The sequence below is a fragment of the Camelus ferus genome, chromosome 15 (genome assembly GCF_009834535.1).
Source record: "Camelus ferus isolate YT-003-E chromosome 15, BCGSAC_Cfer_1.0, whole genome shotgun sequence".
NCBI lineage: Eukaryota > Metazoa > Chordata > Mammalia > Artiodactyla > Camelidae > Camelus > Camelus ferus.
The window spans coordinates 55,169,907-55,187,493 of NC_045710.1; the positions used below are offsets into that span (position 1 = coordinate 55,169,907).

The following is a 17,587-nucleotide window of genomic DNA, read 5'->3' on the forward strand; positions in this document are numbered from 1 at the left end:
GATCCAAGGCCTGGGTGTTCCTCGGTAATTCATATTAGAAGCTAATGATGCAGTCACTTTGGAGGGCTGAGCCAGGACTTGTGGAGTTGGGGGTGGTACTGGGTTGGACCATGTTGGGATGCCCCAGGAGTCTGCACCGAGGACCACCAGCGCCCCTCGGCAGTCTCAGGACAGTGGTACAAGATGGGGACTGGGGGCTGGGGGAGGACGGTGCTGAGCAGTCCCCTGTGTCATCCAGGCACGGGCAGCAACGCCTGCTACATGGAGGAGATGCGCCACATCGACACGGTGGAGGGCGACGAGGGGCGGATGTGCATCAACATGGAGTGGGGGGCCTTTGGGGACGATGGCGCGCTGGACGACATCCGCACCGAGTTTGACCAGGAGATCGACATGGGCTCTCTGAACCCCGGGAAGCAACTGTGAGCAGGCCCCCCGCGGGCGGCGGGCTTGGGGGGTGGCTCAGGAGCTGAGGTGGAGGGCGCTTCTCGGCTTTACTTTATATGTAGTCTTATAGCACCACCCCTCCCCCCAAAGTCGCCAAGGCACCTGCGCCCTGGCTGCAGGAATGTCGTGCAGGCGGACAGACTGGAGTAGAGGTAATGATTTGGCTGCGTCTCTCAGAGCTGTCATTCTAGGAGGTCGTAGTCTGCTATGTGTGTGGCCCTGCACTTTCACGCCGCCTTCCGTTTATGAGTTGCCCATAGAAGCAGTCTGTGCTCCAAGTAAGAAAAGTCACGTTGAGATGGCCAAGATTAGGCGTGTGAATGCTCCTTTCAAAGCTCCCACCCCCATCACTGCCCAGACGATGGGGCTGTGACCGCTGGCTCCTAAGCACTGGCTGAGGCTCTGACTCAGACCCCTGGCAGGGCTGCCTGTGAGCTAGACCAGGTCCCAGGGGCCCCAGGGCCTCCTGACCCAGCTGGAGACAGACCCAAGGCCTGTGGAAAAGTTGGTTTTAAGGAGCCCCTTTGGCCACCTTCTCTGGACCTGTGGTCCAGCGTGGGTCCTGGAGTGGACTGGAGGCGGGACCGTAGCATTTTGGACCCAGAATGTTACATTCTCCAGCCTGGTCAGACTTGGTTTTTAGTTACTTTTGACTCTTACAAGACATTATCTCACTCTCACAAACGTTTGCCCAATGTCCTTACTAAAGATCCTGAAACAGGGCTTGGTGTAAGCTCTGAAGGCAATTACAAAACGTTTTGAGCAATCAGGCCCTCTCTGGTCTTACTGGAGCTGTGACTGTTGCAGGGAACCTTTTAACACGGATCCCCACTTAGAGAGGAAACTCTACCCCTATAAACCAGCTTTGTAAAAAAGTACCCTTTTCTTTATGGGGGGAAGGGGAGTTCCTTGCTTCCTGAAAGCATAGTTTATTTAAGTCACAAGCTTCTCTCACACGTTGAAATGTTAGCCCATTTACTTGGAACTTCCATAGGCTTCTGGCTGTGTTGGCCATGGCTAGTGAGAAATTTTATGGACTGAAAAGCTGCTCAAAACAAAGCAAAGCAAAAAATATGCTGAGAGGATATATACCAATGTGTCAGCTCTCCCTGAAGTTGGGCTTGAGTGGGAACTTTTCTTCACTCTTTGTATGTTTCTAGATAAATATTTTCCAAGCCTTGACTGAAACAAAGAATGTTTTAAAAAACAAAAAAATAAAAATATAAATACATACATATATATATATATATACATAGCAAACTGAAATAAGAGTTTTTACTAGCCACACTGCAGAGCCCCACTGGCCCCCTCCCCTCGGTCTCATAGAACCGACTGCTCTGGGGGAAGGTGCAAAAGCAGACACACGAATTCTCACTGTTGAAGCAGGGCAGTGTGCCCGTGCTGGTGCTTAGACATTGCAAACAAACCTTCTGCTCGAGCACTTGGTCAGTTGTCCACTTAGCTCCCGGTCTTCGGTCTTGAGCAGGTCGCTTCCTGAAGGTCCGGCCTCCTCTTGTATTTCACACCTGGTGACACTGGAATCCCTTCCACACCCTTGTCTGGGCCTCCTCCCTGAAGGCTGGTGTGTTAGTGTCCAGAGGCCCAACTGCCTCCTCTCTCTAGGACCCTTGGTATCTTTCTAAGATACCAAGAAAGAGCCTTTTTGGCTAGAAAGAATTGTGAGGATTTGCTTTCTCCTGTTACATAGTCTGAGCCAGTGTCTTCTAAAGAAAACAGTGTCACCTAGTGTTGACAAAAATAAATTACCCAGCTGCCCTCTCAGCTATTTGTCACCTGCCTGCTTGGAAGCTTCCAGCCTGTCTCAGATTGCCAAGACCATTTAAGGTCCTTCTCACCTGCCCCGACCTGCCCACCTACCTTTGCGCCATTCTCCTCCCATCCCAGGTTTTCACGGTCTTCTCAGGAATCCACAAGTGTCCTGCGAAGGGAAGGGCTATGTGAGGTGATAAGTTGCTGGGCCTGGGCCCCAGATTTAATCAGATTGCCTCCCCCGCCCCCCACCTTGTAAATAAATATCGAGGTTCTACATAAGATTTCCTTTTTTTTTTTTTCCTTATAATGGGTCAGTTTCTGGTGTACAGCACAGTGTCCCAGGAATGCATATATATATGTGTATCTCCCGGCAGATTTGAGAAGATGATCAGTGGAATGTACATGGGGGAGCTGGTGAGGCTTATCCTAGTGAAGATGGCCAAGGAGGAGCTGCTTTTTGGGGGGAAGCTCAGCCCTGAACTCCTCGCCACAGGCCACTTTGAGACCAAGGACGTTTCGGATATTGAAGGGTAAGCTGTGGGCCCTTCTCTGTTCACTGGGTCTTCAGAAGGGCGGACAGGCAGTCTGGGGAGTGAGGAAGAGTCACCCTTCAGATGTGGATGGCGGGGGGGGTCTTACCCGGCGTGGGCCACGGCGGGCCTACGGCTCGACGTCACTTGCCGGGTCGTCTCCACACTCGTCTGTGTTGAACGTGCTGCCTACCAAAGTGACTCGGGGTCCCTGGGGACACCCGGCCCCCATGCAGGGACCTGTGCTTTGGCACCGGTCTTCCTGCCTGGCAGAGGGGCCTCAGCTTAGTGCTAGAGGCGCCCAGCGGGCCTCTTAACTGCTCCTTGCACCTACTTCCTTTCCCTCCTCCCGAAGCTCCGACATTTCATTCCCTATTGGCGAGTTTCAAAAAGGGCTCTGTCCTGACCCCCTGCTTCGTGACAGAAAAATTGGTCCTTGGACGACACTGAGATGGACTCATTTAGTTCTAAAAGGTAGAGCTGAGGCCTGCATTTTCACAGAGCAGCAGGCGTGGGTGTGAAGATGGCCTGGTTTTTTGTTTTTCACTTAACAATATCCAAAGAGCTGGGCCGAGTTTCCTCTCCCTGAGACCTTCCACTTGTCGCCTGAGGAGGCTTTGTTGTTTCAGGGACCAGATGGTGGCGAGAAGGTGGTTTTGGTGTTCAAGGGAGCAGTGAGACCGTTCCAGTGACTTAAGTAGAATTCTTGAAGGAACTGTGCCTCCTTGTAAAGCTCAGAGGGGATAAAAGGAGGCATATTTGTGAGGCATTTAGTTCCACTAAGAAGAGTGCCCTTTCTCACCGTCTTTAGACACAAGTTAAAGCAGTGATGGCTCTGTTGTGGAGTGTAACAGACTCTGATTACTTTAAAGAGAGGAAATGGGGTGGGCTGCTCAGCTCAGCGAGCACCGTTCCCTCTGACCCGAGCACAAGTGAGCTCACACACAACTTGGTGTTTAAAGCCCCAAGAAAAGGGCCTTGTCCCTACATAGTACGTGCGTGAGAAAAGTTAGGAGCATCCAGAGCAAGGGGCACCGGAAGTACTCTGTGTGCGTGTGTGTGTCTGGGAGAGCAGCTTGGCTTGTGTTTCCCCTCCTCCTGGTTCAGCCCCTGCAAGGTGCAGGCAGAGCAGTGAGGTGGGCGTCTGCCCTCACCGGGGAAGGGCGTCTGCTGCCGCTGTGGGCCTTCCCTGCCAGCCTGCACGGCCCCCTCCCCCTGGCCACAGCGGGCGGCACCTGCCCACGTGCTGTCTCTGTTTCCCAGGGAGAAGGATGGCATCCAGAAGGCCCGCGAGATCCTGATGCGGCTGGGCCTGGACCCGACCCAGGAGGACTGCGTGGCCACTCACCGGGTCTGCCAGATCGTGTCCACACGCTCGGCCAGCCTGTGTGCAGCCACGCTGGCGGCTGTGCTGCGGCGCATCAAGGAGAACAAAGACGCGGAGCGGCTGCGCTCCACCATCGGGGTGGACGGCTCTGTCTACAAGAAGCACCCACAGTGAGCCGGCATGCCAGGGCCCCCAGTGACGGAGCTCTCAGGGCGGGGGGGAGACTTGCCAGTCTGGACTCCCTGGAAACTCTGTTTTGCATTGTGGGCTGGTGGAGATGGACCACAGCGTTGAGGTTCTTGGTAGAAGAAAAGTTCCCAGCTGGGCAGGCGGGGGCTGGGAGTGTGTCATCCTTGGTGTGGGTGGAGGCGGTTTCTGAAGGCTGCCAATGACCAGGGGTCTGCTCAGAGCTCTCCTGGTATCTGGGAGCGCTTTCTGCCACCCTCTTGCTTTCATTCACTCGGCTATCGAGGTAATCCTGCTCTACCCTCCACGTTTTGCTCCTTTGGTCATAAGGGCTAGAATACTCAAATTTCAGCTGGGACCTGCAGGATATCTCTCTGTTGTGCCCATTTACCGTCCCATCATTTTCACCTCGCATGAGTGCCCCATCAGTGGGCCTCCATTAGCTGAAGGTCGGTGCAGAAGGTCTCAGCCCTTCCATTCCCTGGTCTCCTCATCCAGTGCTGCAGAAACTTTAGGGGCCAAAGTCAAGAAAAGCATTTCGACTTTTTCCTTTCTGGGCCTTTCCTCGGCAGCATCCAATGAAATGAGCAATGAAACGTGAACAGTAGTTGGTGTCAGAATCACCTGGTTTCCCTGGGCTGCCCCATCAAAGAACCACTAAGTTGGGCAGAGGGGCTGTGGCCTGTGGGAACGGGGGGAGGTCTTCCGTGACTGCACGCAGGAGATAGTGGCTTCCCAGAAGGGGCTTTTCCTTTTAGCTGGGTGGCCTCAATTGAATATCTGCGCTTTTAGACAGTCACCCTTACTCAGGAAGGAAGAGTAGGGAGAGGATGTTAGGGTACCACTGTGGGCTGAGGCGGTGAGGTACGGCCCCAGCCATTTGTACCACTGACCCTAACTGTGGACACCCTGTGACTGTAGTTTTGCCAAGCGTCTTCACAAGACCGTACGGCGCCTGGTGCCTGACTGTGACATCCGCTTCCTCCGCTCTGAGGACGGCAGCGGCAAGGGGGCTGCCATGGTGACAGCAGTGGCCTACCGGCTGGCCGATCAGCACCGAGCCCGCCAGAAGACCCTGGAGTCTCTGAAGCTGAGCCGCGAGCAGCTGCTGGAGGTCAAGAGGAGGATGAAGGAAGAAATGGAGCGAGGTCTGAGCAAGGAGACTCATGCCGTTGCCCCCGTCAAGATGCTGCCCACCTACGTGTGTGCCACCCCTGATGGCACAGGTATGTGGCGGGGCAGCCACCCGGCTCACCACGGTGGGCCTCTGTCCTGATGCTGAACACTCCGGGAGGACTCCCTGAGCCTCAGCGCTGGGTGCTTGGACCAGACAGTTAAACAAGTTTTTTCAGCTCTAGTCCTGGGAAATTCTAATGACCAGTGAGCTCAACCAAGGCATTCCTCTGCTAAAATCTGAACAGTACTAATATGTAAATACTTCATGAATGCTTCCTCTGTGTCAAACACGTCTCTAAGCAGCTTACACATATTAATTCATTTAATCTTTACCTGTTAATAGAGATTGGTAGTTAATTTGGTTTGCTAATGAGCTATGAATATTTTGCACAAAACTTAGGCACCAAGAAATTAAGAAACCTCTTCACACAGCTGGGAGATGGCAGAGCTGGGATTCAAAGCCAGGAATTTTGGTTCCAGGTCAAGGGTTGACAAATTAAAGGCCAGGGGCTAAGTCTGGCCCACTGCCTATTGTTTTAAATGAAGTTTCATTAGTACACAGCCATGTCCATGGCATAAGTATGGCCTTTATGGCTGCTTTGTGCTGCCATGGCAAAGTTGTATGATTGCAACAGACAGTTGCTCACAAGGCCCAAGATGGTTACTGCTCAGCCCTTTACAGAAAAAGATGGCTGACTCCTTGCTCTAAGTCTTGCAATTCAAGTAATGGAGGTCTTTTTCCAATTCAGAAAAATGACTCTTGAGCAGGCCAGTGTAGCTCGGCTGGTCCAGGTTTCAGAGCTGAAGACTGGGGCTTGGTCCTGGCTCCACCCAATCCTGGCTGTGTGGCCCTGAGCCAGTGACTCACTCCATACAGCTCAGCCAGGTCTTGCTCTGCCATCAGAGGGGAGTGCAGCGCCTCCCTCTGCAGGCTGCCTGAGGGTTGCATGGAGCCTGTGTGTGAGGCACGTAGTGCATTGTGACTGTCCTGCAAAGGAGGGTTTCCCCATTCAGAAAGATTTTCTTCAGTTCCCTTTAAAGGGCTGGACTCTTCTGCTGTTGCTTCTGTATTCTAGAACCTAACAGAAGGCGGCCTCTGATTTAGCACAGATTGTGCGTTTGGATATTTTTGAGTTACTGTGTCACCATTTCTTTCCTGTGTTCTGGGGCTTTTTGGGGACTCCTGAGGTCCCTCCACTTGACATCATTCGAGAACCACTGAAGAGCCAGCGGGTCTCTGGTCCCCGGGGTGGGAGAGGGAGGGGCTTACTGTCTTTACCGTTAGGTGGCGCTCGCACACCCCGCCCCGAGGCTGCCCAGGGCCGCCCAGGAGAGCTGCCCGGGAGAACTCCCCGTCGGGGACGGCGCTTTAGACGGTCGCTCTCTGGCCCCAGCGCATCATCTTCCTGGGCTTATTTTCCAGAGAAAGGTGACTTCCTGGCCTTGGACCTGGGCGGCACCAACTTCCGGGTCCTGCTGGTGCGCGTGCGGAATGGAAAGCGGCGCGGAGTGGAGATGCACAACAAGATCTACTCCATCCCGCAGGAGGTCATGCACGGCACAGGGGACGAGGTGAGGCGGCGGCACCGCGGGTGGGGGCCCCCGGGGACACCCTTTCTCGCCAGGGAGGACAGCGCTTTCTCTGCTCCCACGTGTTCCCAGGGAGGGCTCCGCGGGCCAGGGCCCTGGGCTGGCCTTTACTGAGGTTTGCATGTGCCGAGCTAGCGTACCTCCTGGGTGGAGGCCCCAGGCTGGTCGTGCTCAGGGGGCAGCCTGCCCAGGCCGGGGCGCCCCTCGTCCCCCCCATCAGAGCCCGACTTTCCCTTGTAGCTCTTTGACCACATTGTCCAGTGCATTGCCGACTTCCTGGAGTACATGGGCATGAAGGGCGTGTCCCTGCCTCTGGGGTTCACCTTCTCCTTCCCCTGCCAGCAGAACAGCCTGGACGAGGTAAGGGTGCCTTCCTGGAGGGTTTCCTATGGGCTGTCTTGACTCTGATGGGCCAGAGTGTGGGGCGGGGGAGAAGGCTGAGCTGAGAGGAAGGGAAGGAGGGCGTGAGTGACAGGTCCTGGGGGAGGGACGGGAATAGGTAAGTCAGAGCTGGTGGGGGTGGGTCAAGTAGGGAGCAGTCTTTGGGATGATGATGATGATGCTAATCAAAATATGCACAACTGTCATCTTTTAAGCCCTTTATTCTAGGCTTCTCATGCATCTCATTTAACCCTCACAGCAACCATACAAGGTAGTTGTTTTTATACCCATTTTGCAGAAAGGAAAACAAGGTCTACAGAAATACTGGGTATCTTGCACCAGGTCATAGAGCGTGGGAGCGGCCAAGCCGTGATTTCATTCTGGTTTCCTGGCACCTGAGCCCAGGCTGTCAGTTAGGGCTCAGCTGCTCCTGGGGCCCCTGCTTTGGGCTCAGGACATTTCCCTCCATCTCCTGTTGTTTGCATGCCCTGGTGTTTCTCTAGTCTCACCTTTGCTTTTCATTCCCTGTCAGTTGCCTTGGCTGGATGAAGCAGATGGTAAAGATCTGGTGCTCCCACATGTGCTGGACATGGTGTGTTGAAGTTAGGATGGCTGGATAGGCAATGCTGAGACTCGCTCAGGGTGGCTGAGTGGTATGTCAGAGATCAGAATACTATTATTTAAGCATTTGTTCCTCTGTGTCTTGATCAGTGTTCTAGAAGCTTGGTACAAGGGGACATATGCTGTGGATGGAGTTGTCGGGGTACAGAAGGTACTAAAGTTCCTCCTTTAGGTGCTTACAAACAAACTGGACGGATGAAGCAAGCTCAGAACAGTACGAGCTGCTCTTTGGAACGTGGCACCAGCAGGGCGATGAAGCGCTGAGGATGACGCAAATCTGAGCACATACCCGGAGGGCACGAGGAATACTTGGTCAGAAGAATGAGTTGCTGGGGAAGGCAGGCAGGCAGGCAGGCCTGGCAGTGTGGAGGCCACGTAGGTGGGAACCGTCCCAGGTAAAGTGGGCTTGGAGCAGTGATGAGGAAAGGCCTGCATTTCCCACGGCGTCCCCGGAACAGCGAGCCTTAATTACATCACTCAGCTGAGTTTTGTGGATGCCTCCCACCCCTCCCCTCTGAGAGTTAATTCGCCACGTGCACTAGTACAGGGGAGGTTTGAGAAGTCCTGCCTTAAACCCCCCGCCTAATCCAGTATCTCCCAACATCTGTTAGCATTTGCCCGGTATTACTAGTCCAGGAGGGCTTTTAGCTTGTCCAGCTTTGTCTCAGTGTATTACTTTTTTCAGTGTCAAGGCGTCGGATTTTCAAAGCCTTCTCTTTGCATCCATTTACCAAAAGGAATTATCAAACATGTGGAGAAGGACTGTTGGGATATTTAATGAAACACTACTTACTATAATAGCCGTTAGAAACAAACCTAATGGTTACAACAGGGGGGAAATAGTTAAGCCATGAGTCACTCACTGCCCTGTATCAGTGACTAGTTTTTTGGAAGAAATTTCAATGATTTGTGAAAAGTCATTGGTGGAAAGACTAAAACATATTTTTAAGAAAAGTATAATCTTTGTAATATAGAAACATACAAAAAATGCGATTAAAGGGAAGATAAAAAACATAACATTCTAGTGTATATGCTTCTAGATTTTTCCTACTGAAACATTTTTGACAGACACGATCCTAATTTTCAAGAACAGCAATGTGTATATATGTGTTTATACATTTATCTGGTGGCCCTCAGACATGTTAACTGTTTTTGTTTTTGCCTGAGTTGTAAACTTCCAGGTCATTGTATTGGCTTTTATTCTATAATGTTCCAAGTTTCTGTAAGGAGCACGTGTTCAGTCTACAATTGTGAAAATTAAGAGCAAATGAAGCAGAAACAGGGTTTCCGTCTGTTGTTCTGTCTGTAAGCTGGGTTCTTGCCCTGGTGAGATCACCCTGTTGATGGGGAAAACCAGCAGGGGCCGAGGTCCAAAGGCCTCAAGCTGCCTGGACGAGCTGGTGGCCCCGGGCAGCTCTCCCCATCTGCTGGGGCCTCTGCCTGCCTTAATTATTAAGGACCACCTGCAATAATGTTATTCGAACATTTTGTAAACTTGAAAGTGCCAAGTTCAAAATTTCATCAGAGATACGAAGCTAATCTGTAGGCAAGAAAATTAGGTGGCGATAAGCACACGGTTGTTTGGATATAGGTGTGTAAACCAGGATACCGCTGAGATTGTACTTTGTTTTTTGGAGTCTCCTGGGATCTGAACACAGCATGACACATACAGGTTGACTCGTGGTGCCAAACTTCTGGGCATGAAATGCCGCATTCGAAGCCATGATGCATCTGCTCCCGGAAGGCTCTGTGACCCAGCGAAATGTACTTGCTTGCTTACTTCCTACTAGAGTTGGAAAATTAAGAGACACAAATCGACCCTTCTGTACGAAGGACAGGGCAAATCGCTTATCCCAGTGAAGGAAACAAGCGTACAGAACTTTGTTCCCTGGCAGGGGCAATTGTGTGGTGCTTGCGAGCCCATCCGTTGGAAGTGGTGGGCCCGGGGGGGGCGTCGTCCTCGCCTCCAGGCTGCAGGCCAGAGCCACAGTTACCTGTAAAATGTGCATGATAATGATGAGTATTTCCTGAGGTTGCTGTGAGGATTCAATGACGTACACATGTGATATGCTTGGCCCAGTACCTGGTACATAGTAGGCGCTCGATAATCCTAGTAGGGGAAACAGGTTTAGGATCATTCGTGGGTGAGATGATTGGTTATTTTGGTGGGAGGTAATTTGGGTTTTTTAAATTTATTTTTAATGGAGGTCCTGGGGATTGAACCCCTCGTGCATGCTAGGGAGATGATTGGTTATTAAAGGGCACCTGTCTAACCTGTGAGGTTGAGAAACATGCACAGCTGGGCCCTTGGGAATGACCCAAGGGCCCTTCTCTGCTCTCCTTATCCCTGTCCATGTGTGATTTTTAGAGCATCCTCCTGAAGTGGACTAAAGGCTTCAAGGCGTCCGGCTGCGAGGGCGAGGACGTGGTCACGCTGCTGAAGGAAGCCATCCACCGAAGAGAGGTGGGAGAGGTGTGGCAGGTGGCCTGTGTTCCCAAACTGGGGGAGGTGCTGAGTGTGGTTGCTTTGGTCAGAGGCAGGATCAGGAGGATCAGCTTAGTCCTCCAGCTGTTCATGAGCATCCATTGTGAGCAAGCCCTGCGCTTGGCAGCTGGGGATCTGGAAATGACCGCAGCAAGTTCTGGGTCTGTAAACAAAGCCATGGGCTGATGTCGGGTGCTACTGAGCTAAGAAGGAAAATGAAGTTGGGTGAAGACACAGTGAGTGGGCTGGGGAGGGACACTCTTGTAAACAGCATATCCAGGGGAAGGTCTCTGAGGAGGTGAGACTGAATGAAAAGAGAAAATGAGCCCTGCCATATAAAATAAGTTTTATACACATTTAAATCTCCCTTGTGAGTGTCCGAAGGGAGAGTATCGTGGTTCATTTGGGGACTGGGGATCTGCTGTCGCCTGCTCAGGAGTTTGACTTAGACGTGGTCGCTGTGGTGAACGACACGGTTGGGACGATGATGACCTGTGGTTACGAAGACCCTCACTGTGAAGTCGGCCTCATCGTTGGTAAGGACTCGGGCCGCCTTTCCCGTGTGGGGGACACACAGCCCAGGCTGGGTGGGAGGCCGGTGCTGAGCGAGGCCCTGACGGATGTCACTGCGGTCGGCAGGCACGGGCAGCAACGCCTGCTACATGGAGGAGATGCGGAACGTGGAGCTGGTGGAAGGGGACGAGGGGCGGATGTGCGTCAACATGGAGTGGGGGGCCTTCGGGGACAATGGCTGCCTCGATGACTTCCGCACAGAGTTTGATGCGGCTGTGGATGAGCTGTCCCTCAACCCGGGCAAACAGAGGTAGGCACCCAGCTGCCCATGGGCCCTGGTGTGTTGATCCGGGAACCGGGATTAGTGGTGAGCGATCGGACCCTCTACACAGCAAAGCCCAGGACGCTTGTTCTCTTGTGACGTTGATAGAAAAGATCTCTTTGGAAAGGGCTTCTTGTCAAGTACATCTAGAAAGTTCTGGGTTAAGTCCTTCTCCCCCTGCTGGACTCTGATGTTCTTGAAGTCTATCGGGGAGAACAAATCACAGCGGTTCTGTTACAGCGGGCATTTCGTATAGGGAATTTGGGATTTAGAGGGATGCTGCGGAGCACAGACGCCAGCACATGGAAGAGCAGCTCCCACCCCGAGGGCAGGGAGGACAGGCAGGGGAGAGTGTTAAGAACTATTTCTGGGACTTGTGGGAGAACCAACAGCTGGACCACCTGCTGCCATCAGAGCGAGGAAGCATTGCTGGGCTGAGGCAGACCGAGCAGGAAGCAGACAGGAGCACTCTCTTTCTCCTCCGTCCATCCATCAAGAATGTAGCGCCCTCTACTGTCTAACTGGACAAGGAACCAGCCCCAGCGTCACAGAGCCCCTAGTACTGGGGTGGGGGTGGGGGTGGGGCTCTGAGCTGAGGGACGTGGTGTTAAGATCCAGCACACATCCCATGAGCAAGGGGTTGCATGCAGTGTTTTCTAACTGGATTAATCAGGGACCAGAGTTCTGCAGAGACTTCTTTGCAAAATATTTCTCTGTAGTAGAGGTCACAGACGCAGAGAAATGCCTCCAGGGGTTAGGCAGGAAGCATTAATGAAAGAAACAGACTGGAACAAGACAGATTGAATGGTGGTTTTTTTTTTTTTAAATTGAGTTATAGTCAGTTTACAGTGTTGTGTCAATTTCCGGTGTACAGCACAATGTTTCAGTCACATGAATATACTTGTGCTCATTTCCGTATTCTTTTTCACCATGAGTGACTACAAGATCTTGTATATATTTCCCTGTGCTGTACAGTATAAACTTGTTTATCTATTCTGCATATGCCTGTCAGTATCTACAAATCTTGAACTCCCAGTCTGTCCCCTCCCACCCCCCTCTCCCTGGCAACCACAAGTTTGTATTCTATGTCTGTGAGTCTGTTTCTGTTGATGGGGTCTTGATTGAAACTGGGAATGTTGACTTTTTTGAAAAGTCACTGTGCAGAGCCAGAAGACCCTCAACTCACTGAGTAGCCATGTTTAGTTCTCGTGGCCAGGATGGGGGGGGGATTGGGGGGCTTCAGCTGGCACTGGCTTCCTGAGTGATAGCTGATTAGGTCGAAGAGAAAGCATGCTAAATTCTCAGCAACATTAGGGATTGAGACACTGCATCCTAGCCTTCTGAAGTGTGGGGGTTGGATGTGCATTCCTTCTTGAGGAGTCTTGGAAGGGACATGAACCCACAAGGTGGGGTCAGTCTCAGGGAACCTCGTGGACCTCAGTCTGTGCATCAGTCAGTATGTGTGGACACCAGGAATCCTGCCCCAGTGAGTCAAGTGGCGTTTCCTTTCCCACCAAGGGAAATCTGTCTGCCCTCCACCTTCTAATGCAGTGGGGAGGGGACCGAGCTGGTTTATCTCAGCACATCCTACCTACCACCTTCCTCCTTAACACTCCATGAACATTACCCTCACTGCAGGTTTGAGAAAATGATCAGTGGCATGTACTTGGGCGAGATTGTTCGTAACATCCTCATTGATTTTACCAAGCGTGGGCTGCTCTTCCGTGGCCGCATCTCAGAGCGACTCAAGACAAGGGGAATCTTTGAAACCAAGTTCCTGTCTCAGATTGAGAGGTGAGAATTTAGGGCCTGGAATAGGGCGGGGCCATTTACCTCCTCCTTTTCACAGACAGGTGAGCTGAAGGATTTCCACAGCTCAAGTAGGATCAGGGTGTGGCTTACTTAAAGGCCAGTTTAGTAGCTAACACATTCCATAGTGCTGTTTTAAAGCACTTTATGAACAGTTGGCATTTTAAGGGAAAATATATAATATTCTTTTGAAAAACCACGTGAAGCTGGCATGAGCCTGTGCAAAGCAGTATTGTTGGGTTTTAGACCAATTTCAAAGGCAGAAAGAAAGAGAGCTGCCCATAGAATGTAAACTGGGATGCACAGAGGAAGGTAATCCACTAAAGCACTTATGCTCGGCGCGAAAGTCCTTCTTAACTGCTGGCTCCAGTGACAAGGCAATCAGGATTAAGTCAGGCAATACAGAAACCTGTTTTGTGGCAGCTCATTAGAGCAAAGCCTGCTTCCTCCAGTCTAATGGTGGGAAAGTCTGCTCCAAATTAGAACGCTGAATTTCAGAGCCTTTTAAAAATTGATACTGTGTTATTACTCTCAGGCATATAGAAAAATGGGAACTGGATGACCCACATGAGTGGGGACCGAGGATATCTGCACTAGTGAATAGGCAGAGTATGTTCTGGTTCGCACGTCTTGTTTATTTTCTCCTTGGAGTGTTATTTGCACTTCATGCACACGTAGATTTCAGACCACCCAGGCTGGGAGAGCAGAAGTAGAACAGGGGTCTGATGGTGGTTGGTGATGCTTCCAACAGTGAGAGCCTGGACAGGAAAGGGCTTTGCAAGTTAAAACTTGTCACCTGTGAGCATCATCCCTGCCTTTACTATTTCCAAGCAAGTGGAACACATGGACAGTGAATGTCTTCTTGTTTTGAATGTCAGGTTTGTTTTTTTTTTTGGTTTTTTTTTTTTTTTGGTGGGGAGTGATAATTAGGTTTGTTTATTTATTTTTAGAGGAGGTGCTGGGATTGAACCGAGGACCTTGTGCACGCGCTCTACTGCTTGAGCTATGCCCTCCCTGCCTTGAGTGTCAGTTTTGTAGCAGCAGTGGGTTACGTTGCCTGGACAGAGTGGCACAGGGAGCTGTTTCTTTGTGTCCCTGTCCATGTGGGCCAGTAGTTCCTGAACTGAGTTTAAGAACGGGAGCCATTGAGGGGAGGTTATAGCTCAAGTGGTAGAGCGCATGCTTAGCATGCAGTGGGTTCAATCCCCAGTACCTCCGCTACAAATAAATAAACCAAATTGCCTCCCCCACTAAAAAAATAAATAAAAATAAAAGAACAGGAGCCACCTCTCAGGGTTGGTGGGCCATCCGGCCCTCTCGGTACATGCCTGACCGCTCGCTGTCTCCCCCCGCCCCAGTGACTGCCTGGCCCTGCTGCAGGTCCGTGCCATCCTGCACCACCTGGGGCTCGACAGCACCTGCGATGACAGCATCATTGTCAAGGAGGTGTGCACCGTGGTGGCACGGCGGGCAGCCCAGCTCTGTGGTGCCGGCATGGCTGCTGTGGTGGACAAAATACGAGAAAACCGTGGGCTAGACACCCTCAAAGTGACCGTGGGCGTGGACGGGACCCTCTACAAGCTACATCCTCAGTGAGTGCCTGATGTCCACTCCTCCTGCCCATCTGTCTCCCTCCAGCTCTCCATTCTTTCATTGCTGTCTTCTCTCTCTCTCTATTTGATGGTGAATTATCAGGCATTCCAAAGAGTGTATATAATGTCTATATTATAGTTTAAAGATTAATGACCAGAAGTAGGGCTGGGTTTCGCCACCCGGCTTGGAAGCCCCTGCGAGCCCCTCCCAGCTGCAGCCTTCACATCCACAGAATCACATCCCTCACCAGGAGTAAGTGCCATGGTGACTAAGGCCCTTGCTTTCACCCCCCACCCCCCGGATGTCTATGTATGCATCCACATTGTTTAGTTTTACTTAATTTCGGACTTACAGGGGAATCATACGGCACCTTCCCTTTTGTGACTGGCTCTTCTCACACAGTGCTCACGGTTTTGAGATGCATCCACATTTGTTTTTTTTTAATTTAAATTTTATTTATTTTTTAAAAAATTTTGTTGGGGGGCAGGTAATTGAGCTTATTTTTTTTTTATATATTTTTATTTATTTATTATTTTTAGATTGAGGTATAGTCAGTTTACTATGTGGGAAGGGCTTATTTATTTTTAATGGAGGAACTGGGGATTGAACCCAGGACCTTGTGCATGCTAGGTGTGCACTCTACCACTGAGCTACACCCTCCCCCTTTTGTTCACGTGTTGTCTATGACTGTTTTCAACTATAATAGCAGAGTAGTTGCAGCAGACCATATGACCCACCAAATTCAAAGTATTTATTTTCTGACCTTTTGTAGAAGTTCACCACACTCACCCCCTATATGGAAATACTGAATTCTCTTTTCTTTTCACTGTTTCCTGTCTTTCTCCATCTCTTCCCCTTTGTCTCCTCTCATCCCTGTTTCTCTTCTCCTTTCTCCCCTCACCTACATATGTTTTGAATAAATTATTTTAAACTCAGGAAGCTCCTCAGTCCTCCTCTGGAAGCTTCTCAGCTACAGGTTGAAAGGACAGAGCCGTGCCCCTTGTCTGGGCAGTACGCAGGGTGGAGGGACTCATCGACTGGATGGTTACCTGCTGTCACCACGATTGTTACAGGGAGTTGAGGAACTTGCCCAGAGTCTATACAGCTTTAGTGAAAGGAGTGGGCCTTGAGAAGTTCCAAGTTTCTCTTGCTGATCAGTGTCGTGAAAATGAGAACCTGAGTCCCACGTGGGGGTCAGGAGGCAGGGCAGAAGTCCCACCACCAGCGCTGGTGCTTGGTGTTGGGAGCCTCTGTCCCCAGCTTTGCAGCTGGCGAGGAGCAGCTTGACCCTGCTGTGGTGGGGCAGATGATGAATGATCTCTTTCTCTAGTCCCATATCAGGGAGAGTCTGAGACCCCTGTAAACTCCCAAGAGCACCTCTCTTAAGTCTGCGCCTTTTGCCTTTGATGACATTTTGGGTTAGACATGGGTCTGATGTCTGTCAATACCTCTGGGAAGTAGACTGTCACATGTGTGGGGCTTGGCCCTCCGCTCCAGAGTTGACAAACAGGTTATACACTTCTGCCAAGGCATGCTTGGGGCACCCACAACTATTAAACTTCTCTTTCACTACTTAGTTTTAAGAGCAGAGCTTGCCAGAATCTCAGACTTTTGTGCTAGAGTTGAATCTTGCCTTCCCGCCCGCCCACTGTGACATAGAATTTGGGTAAGTTGCTGGTCTCTCCAAGCCTCAGATTTCTGAAACACAGTACCTAGTTTCCAGGATCGCTTCTTAGGGTCCCATCTCTGAGGACACAAATCAGTCATGAATAAGGTTTTTTTTTCCCTCTGTCTTTCTTCCAACTTTTCCAGCTTTGCCAAAGTCATGCATGAGACGGTGAAGGACCTGGCTCCAAAGTGTGACGTGTCCTTCCTGGAGTCAGAGGACGGCAGCGGGAAGGGGGCGGCTCTCATCACTGCTGTGGCCTGCCGCATCCGGGAGGCTGGACAGCGGTAGAGCCCCTGAAGTTGGAAGGACTTCCTCTGGTTTCCCCTCTTTCCTGCCTTAAATTGTAAGATGCCACCCCCTATGTCAGAGACGGACCCCTTGGCTCTTCCTTGGCAGAGAGGACCTTATTGAACTGAGTTTTGTCTCTGTCTACTCAGCCGTTAGAGTTTGGTGCCCAAGCATTGCCCCTCCCAAGATAGATGCAATTTGAAGTTAGGATTTATTCAGTCTTCACAACCATTACCACTGGTTCTCTTCAAACTTGAAAAAAAAAAAAAAAAAGAAAGAAAGAAAAGAAATTGACCAGTAGTAATCCCCTGGCCAAATTCCATGTCGCTGTATCATCCTACCGGATGGGGACACTAATGACAAGATGCGGTTGCTTCACCTTGGAGCCTGAGCGTGACATTTCTAGGTGGAGAGCATCGTCCAGCAAGGAGGCTGATGCTGTTCCTCCTCCCAGGGACCTGGGGGGGTCTCCACCAACTCCAGCCGGATTCTCCCACAGGCAGACCGTTGCAGGGAGGAGAGGTGGCAAGGGAGGGGAAACCCACGGGTAGCCATGCGGCAGCCCCTCTTCAACCTCATCTACAAGCATTTGCCCAGTGGGTACCAGTGGATGCTGTTTCTGGAACTAAAGCATCCTGAGTCTGAGCAAACAAAACCAAAGCCAGGAATTGACGCATCCCATGAGTGGGCTTGTCATCACATCTCCTCGTGGGGTCGCAAGTCATCCATCAGCAGTGGATCTTTGGCAGAGGGTCTGTTAAAAAAAATTTTTTTTTCCTGCATAAGTGGAAACACTGTATTTTCATTTTAATTTATATTTGAAATGTATTTAGTTCATGAAGTACATCTGTTCCTTTATCTTGACACTGTACGTACC

General features: G+C 51.1%; 1 protein-coding gene across 3 annotated transcripts in view; it reads left to right on the plus strand.

Moving 5' to 3' along the window:
- Positions 1–16,996, plus strand: part of HK2 (hexokinase 2) — a 61,237-nt gene extending 44,241 nt beyond the window's left edge. For 2 of the 3 annotated variants that reach the window (XM_032497932.1, XM_032497933.1), the window contains 12 exons: positions 239–422; positions 2,595–2,750; positions 4,014–4,247; positions 5,185–5,489; positions 6,863–7,011; positions 7,270–7,389; positions 10,400–10,495; positions 10,953–11,052; positions 11,156–11,339; positions 12,990–13,145; positions 14,519–14,752; positions 16,566–16,710. In XM_032497932.1, coding sequence (XP_032353823.1) covers positions 239–422; positions 2,595–2,750; positions 4,014–4,247; positions 5,185–5,489; positions 6,863–7,011; positions 7,270–7,389; positions 10,400–10,495; positions 10,953–11,052; positions 11,156–11,339; positions 12,990–13,145; positions 14,519–14,752; positions 16,566–16,710 — 2,063 coding nt within the window. Of the gene's footprint in view, positions 1–238; positions 423–2,594; positions 2,751–4,013; positions 4,248–5,184; positions 5,490–6,862; positions 7,012–7,269; positions 7,390–10,399; positions 10,496–10,952; positions 11,053–11,155; positions 11,340–12,989; positions 13,146–14,518; positions 14,753–16,565 lie in introns of all 3 variants that reach the window. The other variant, XM_032497930.1, reaches the window with a different exon arrangement.
- The last annotated feature ends 591 nt before the right edge of the window (positions 16,997–17,587 follow it).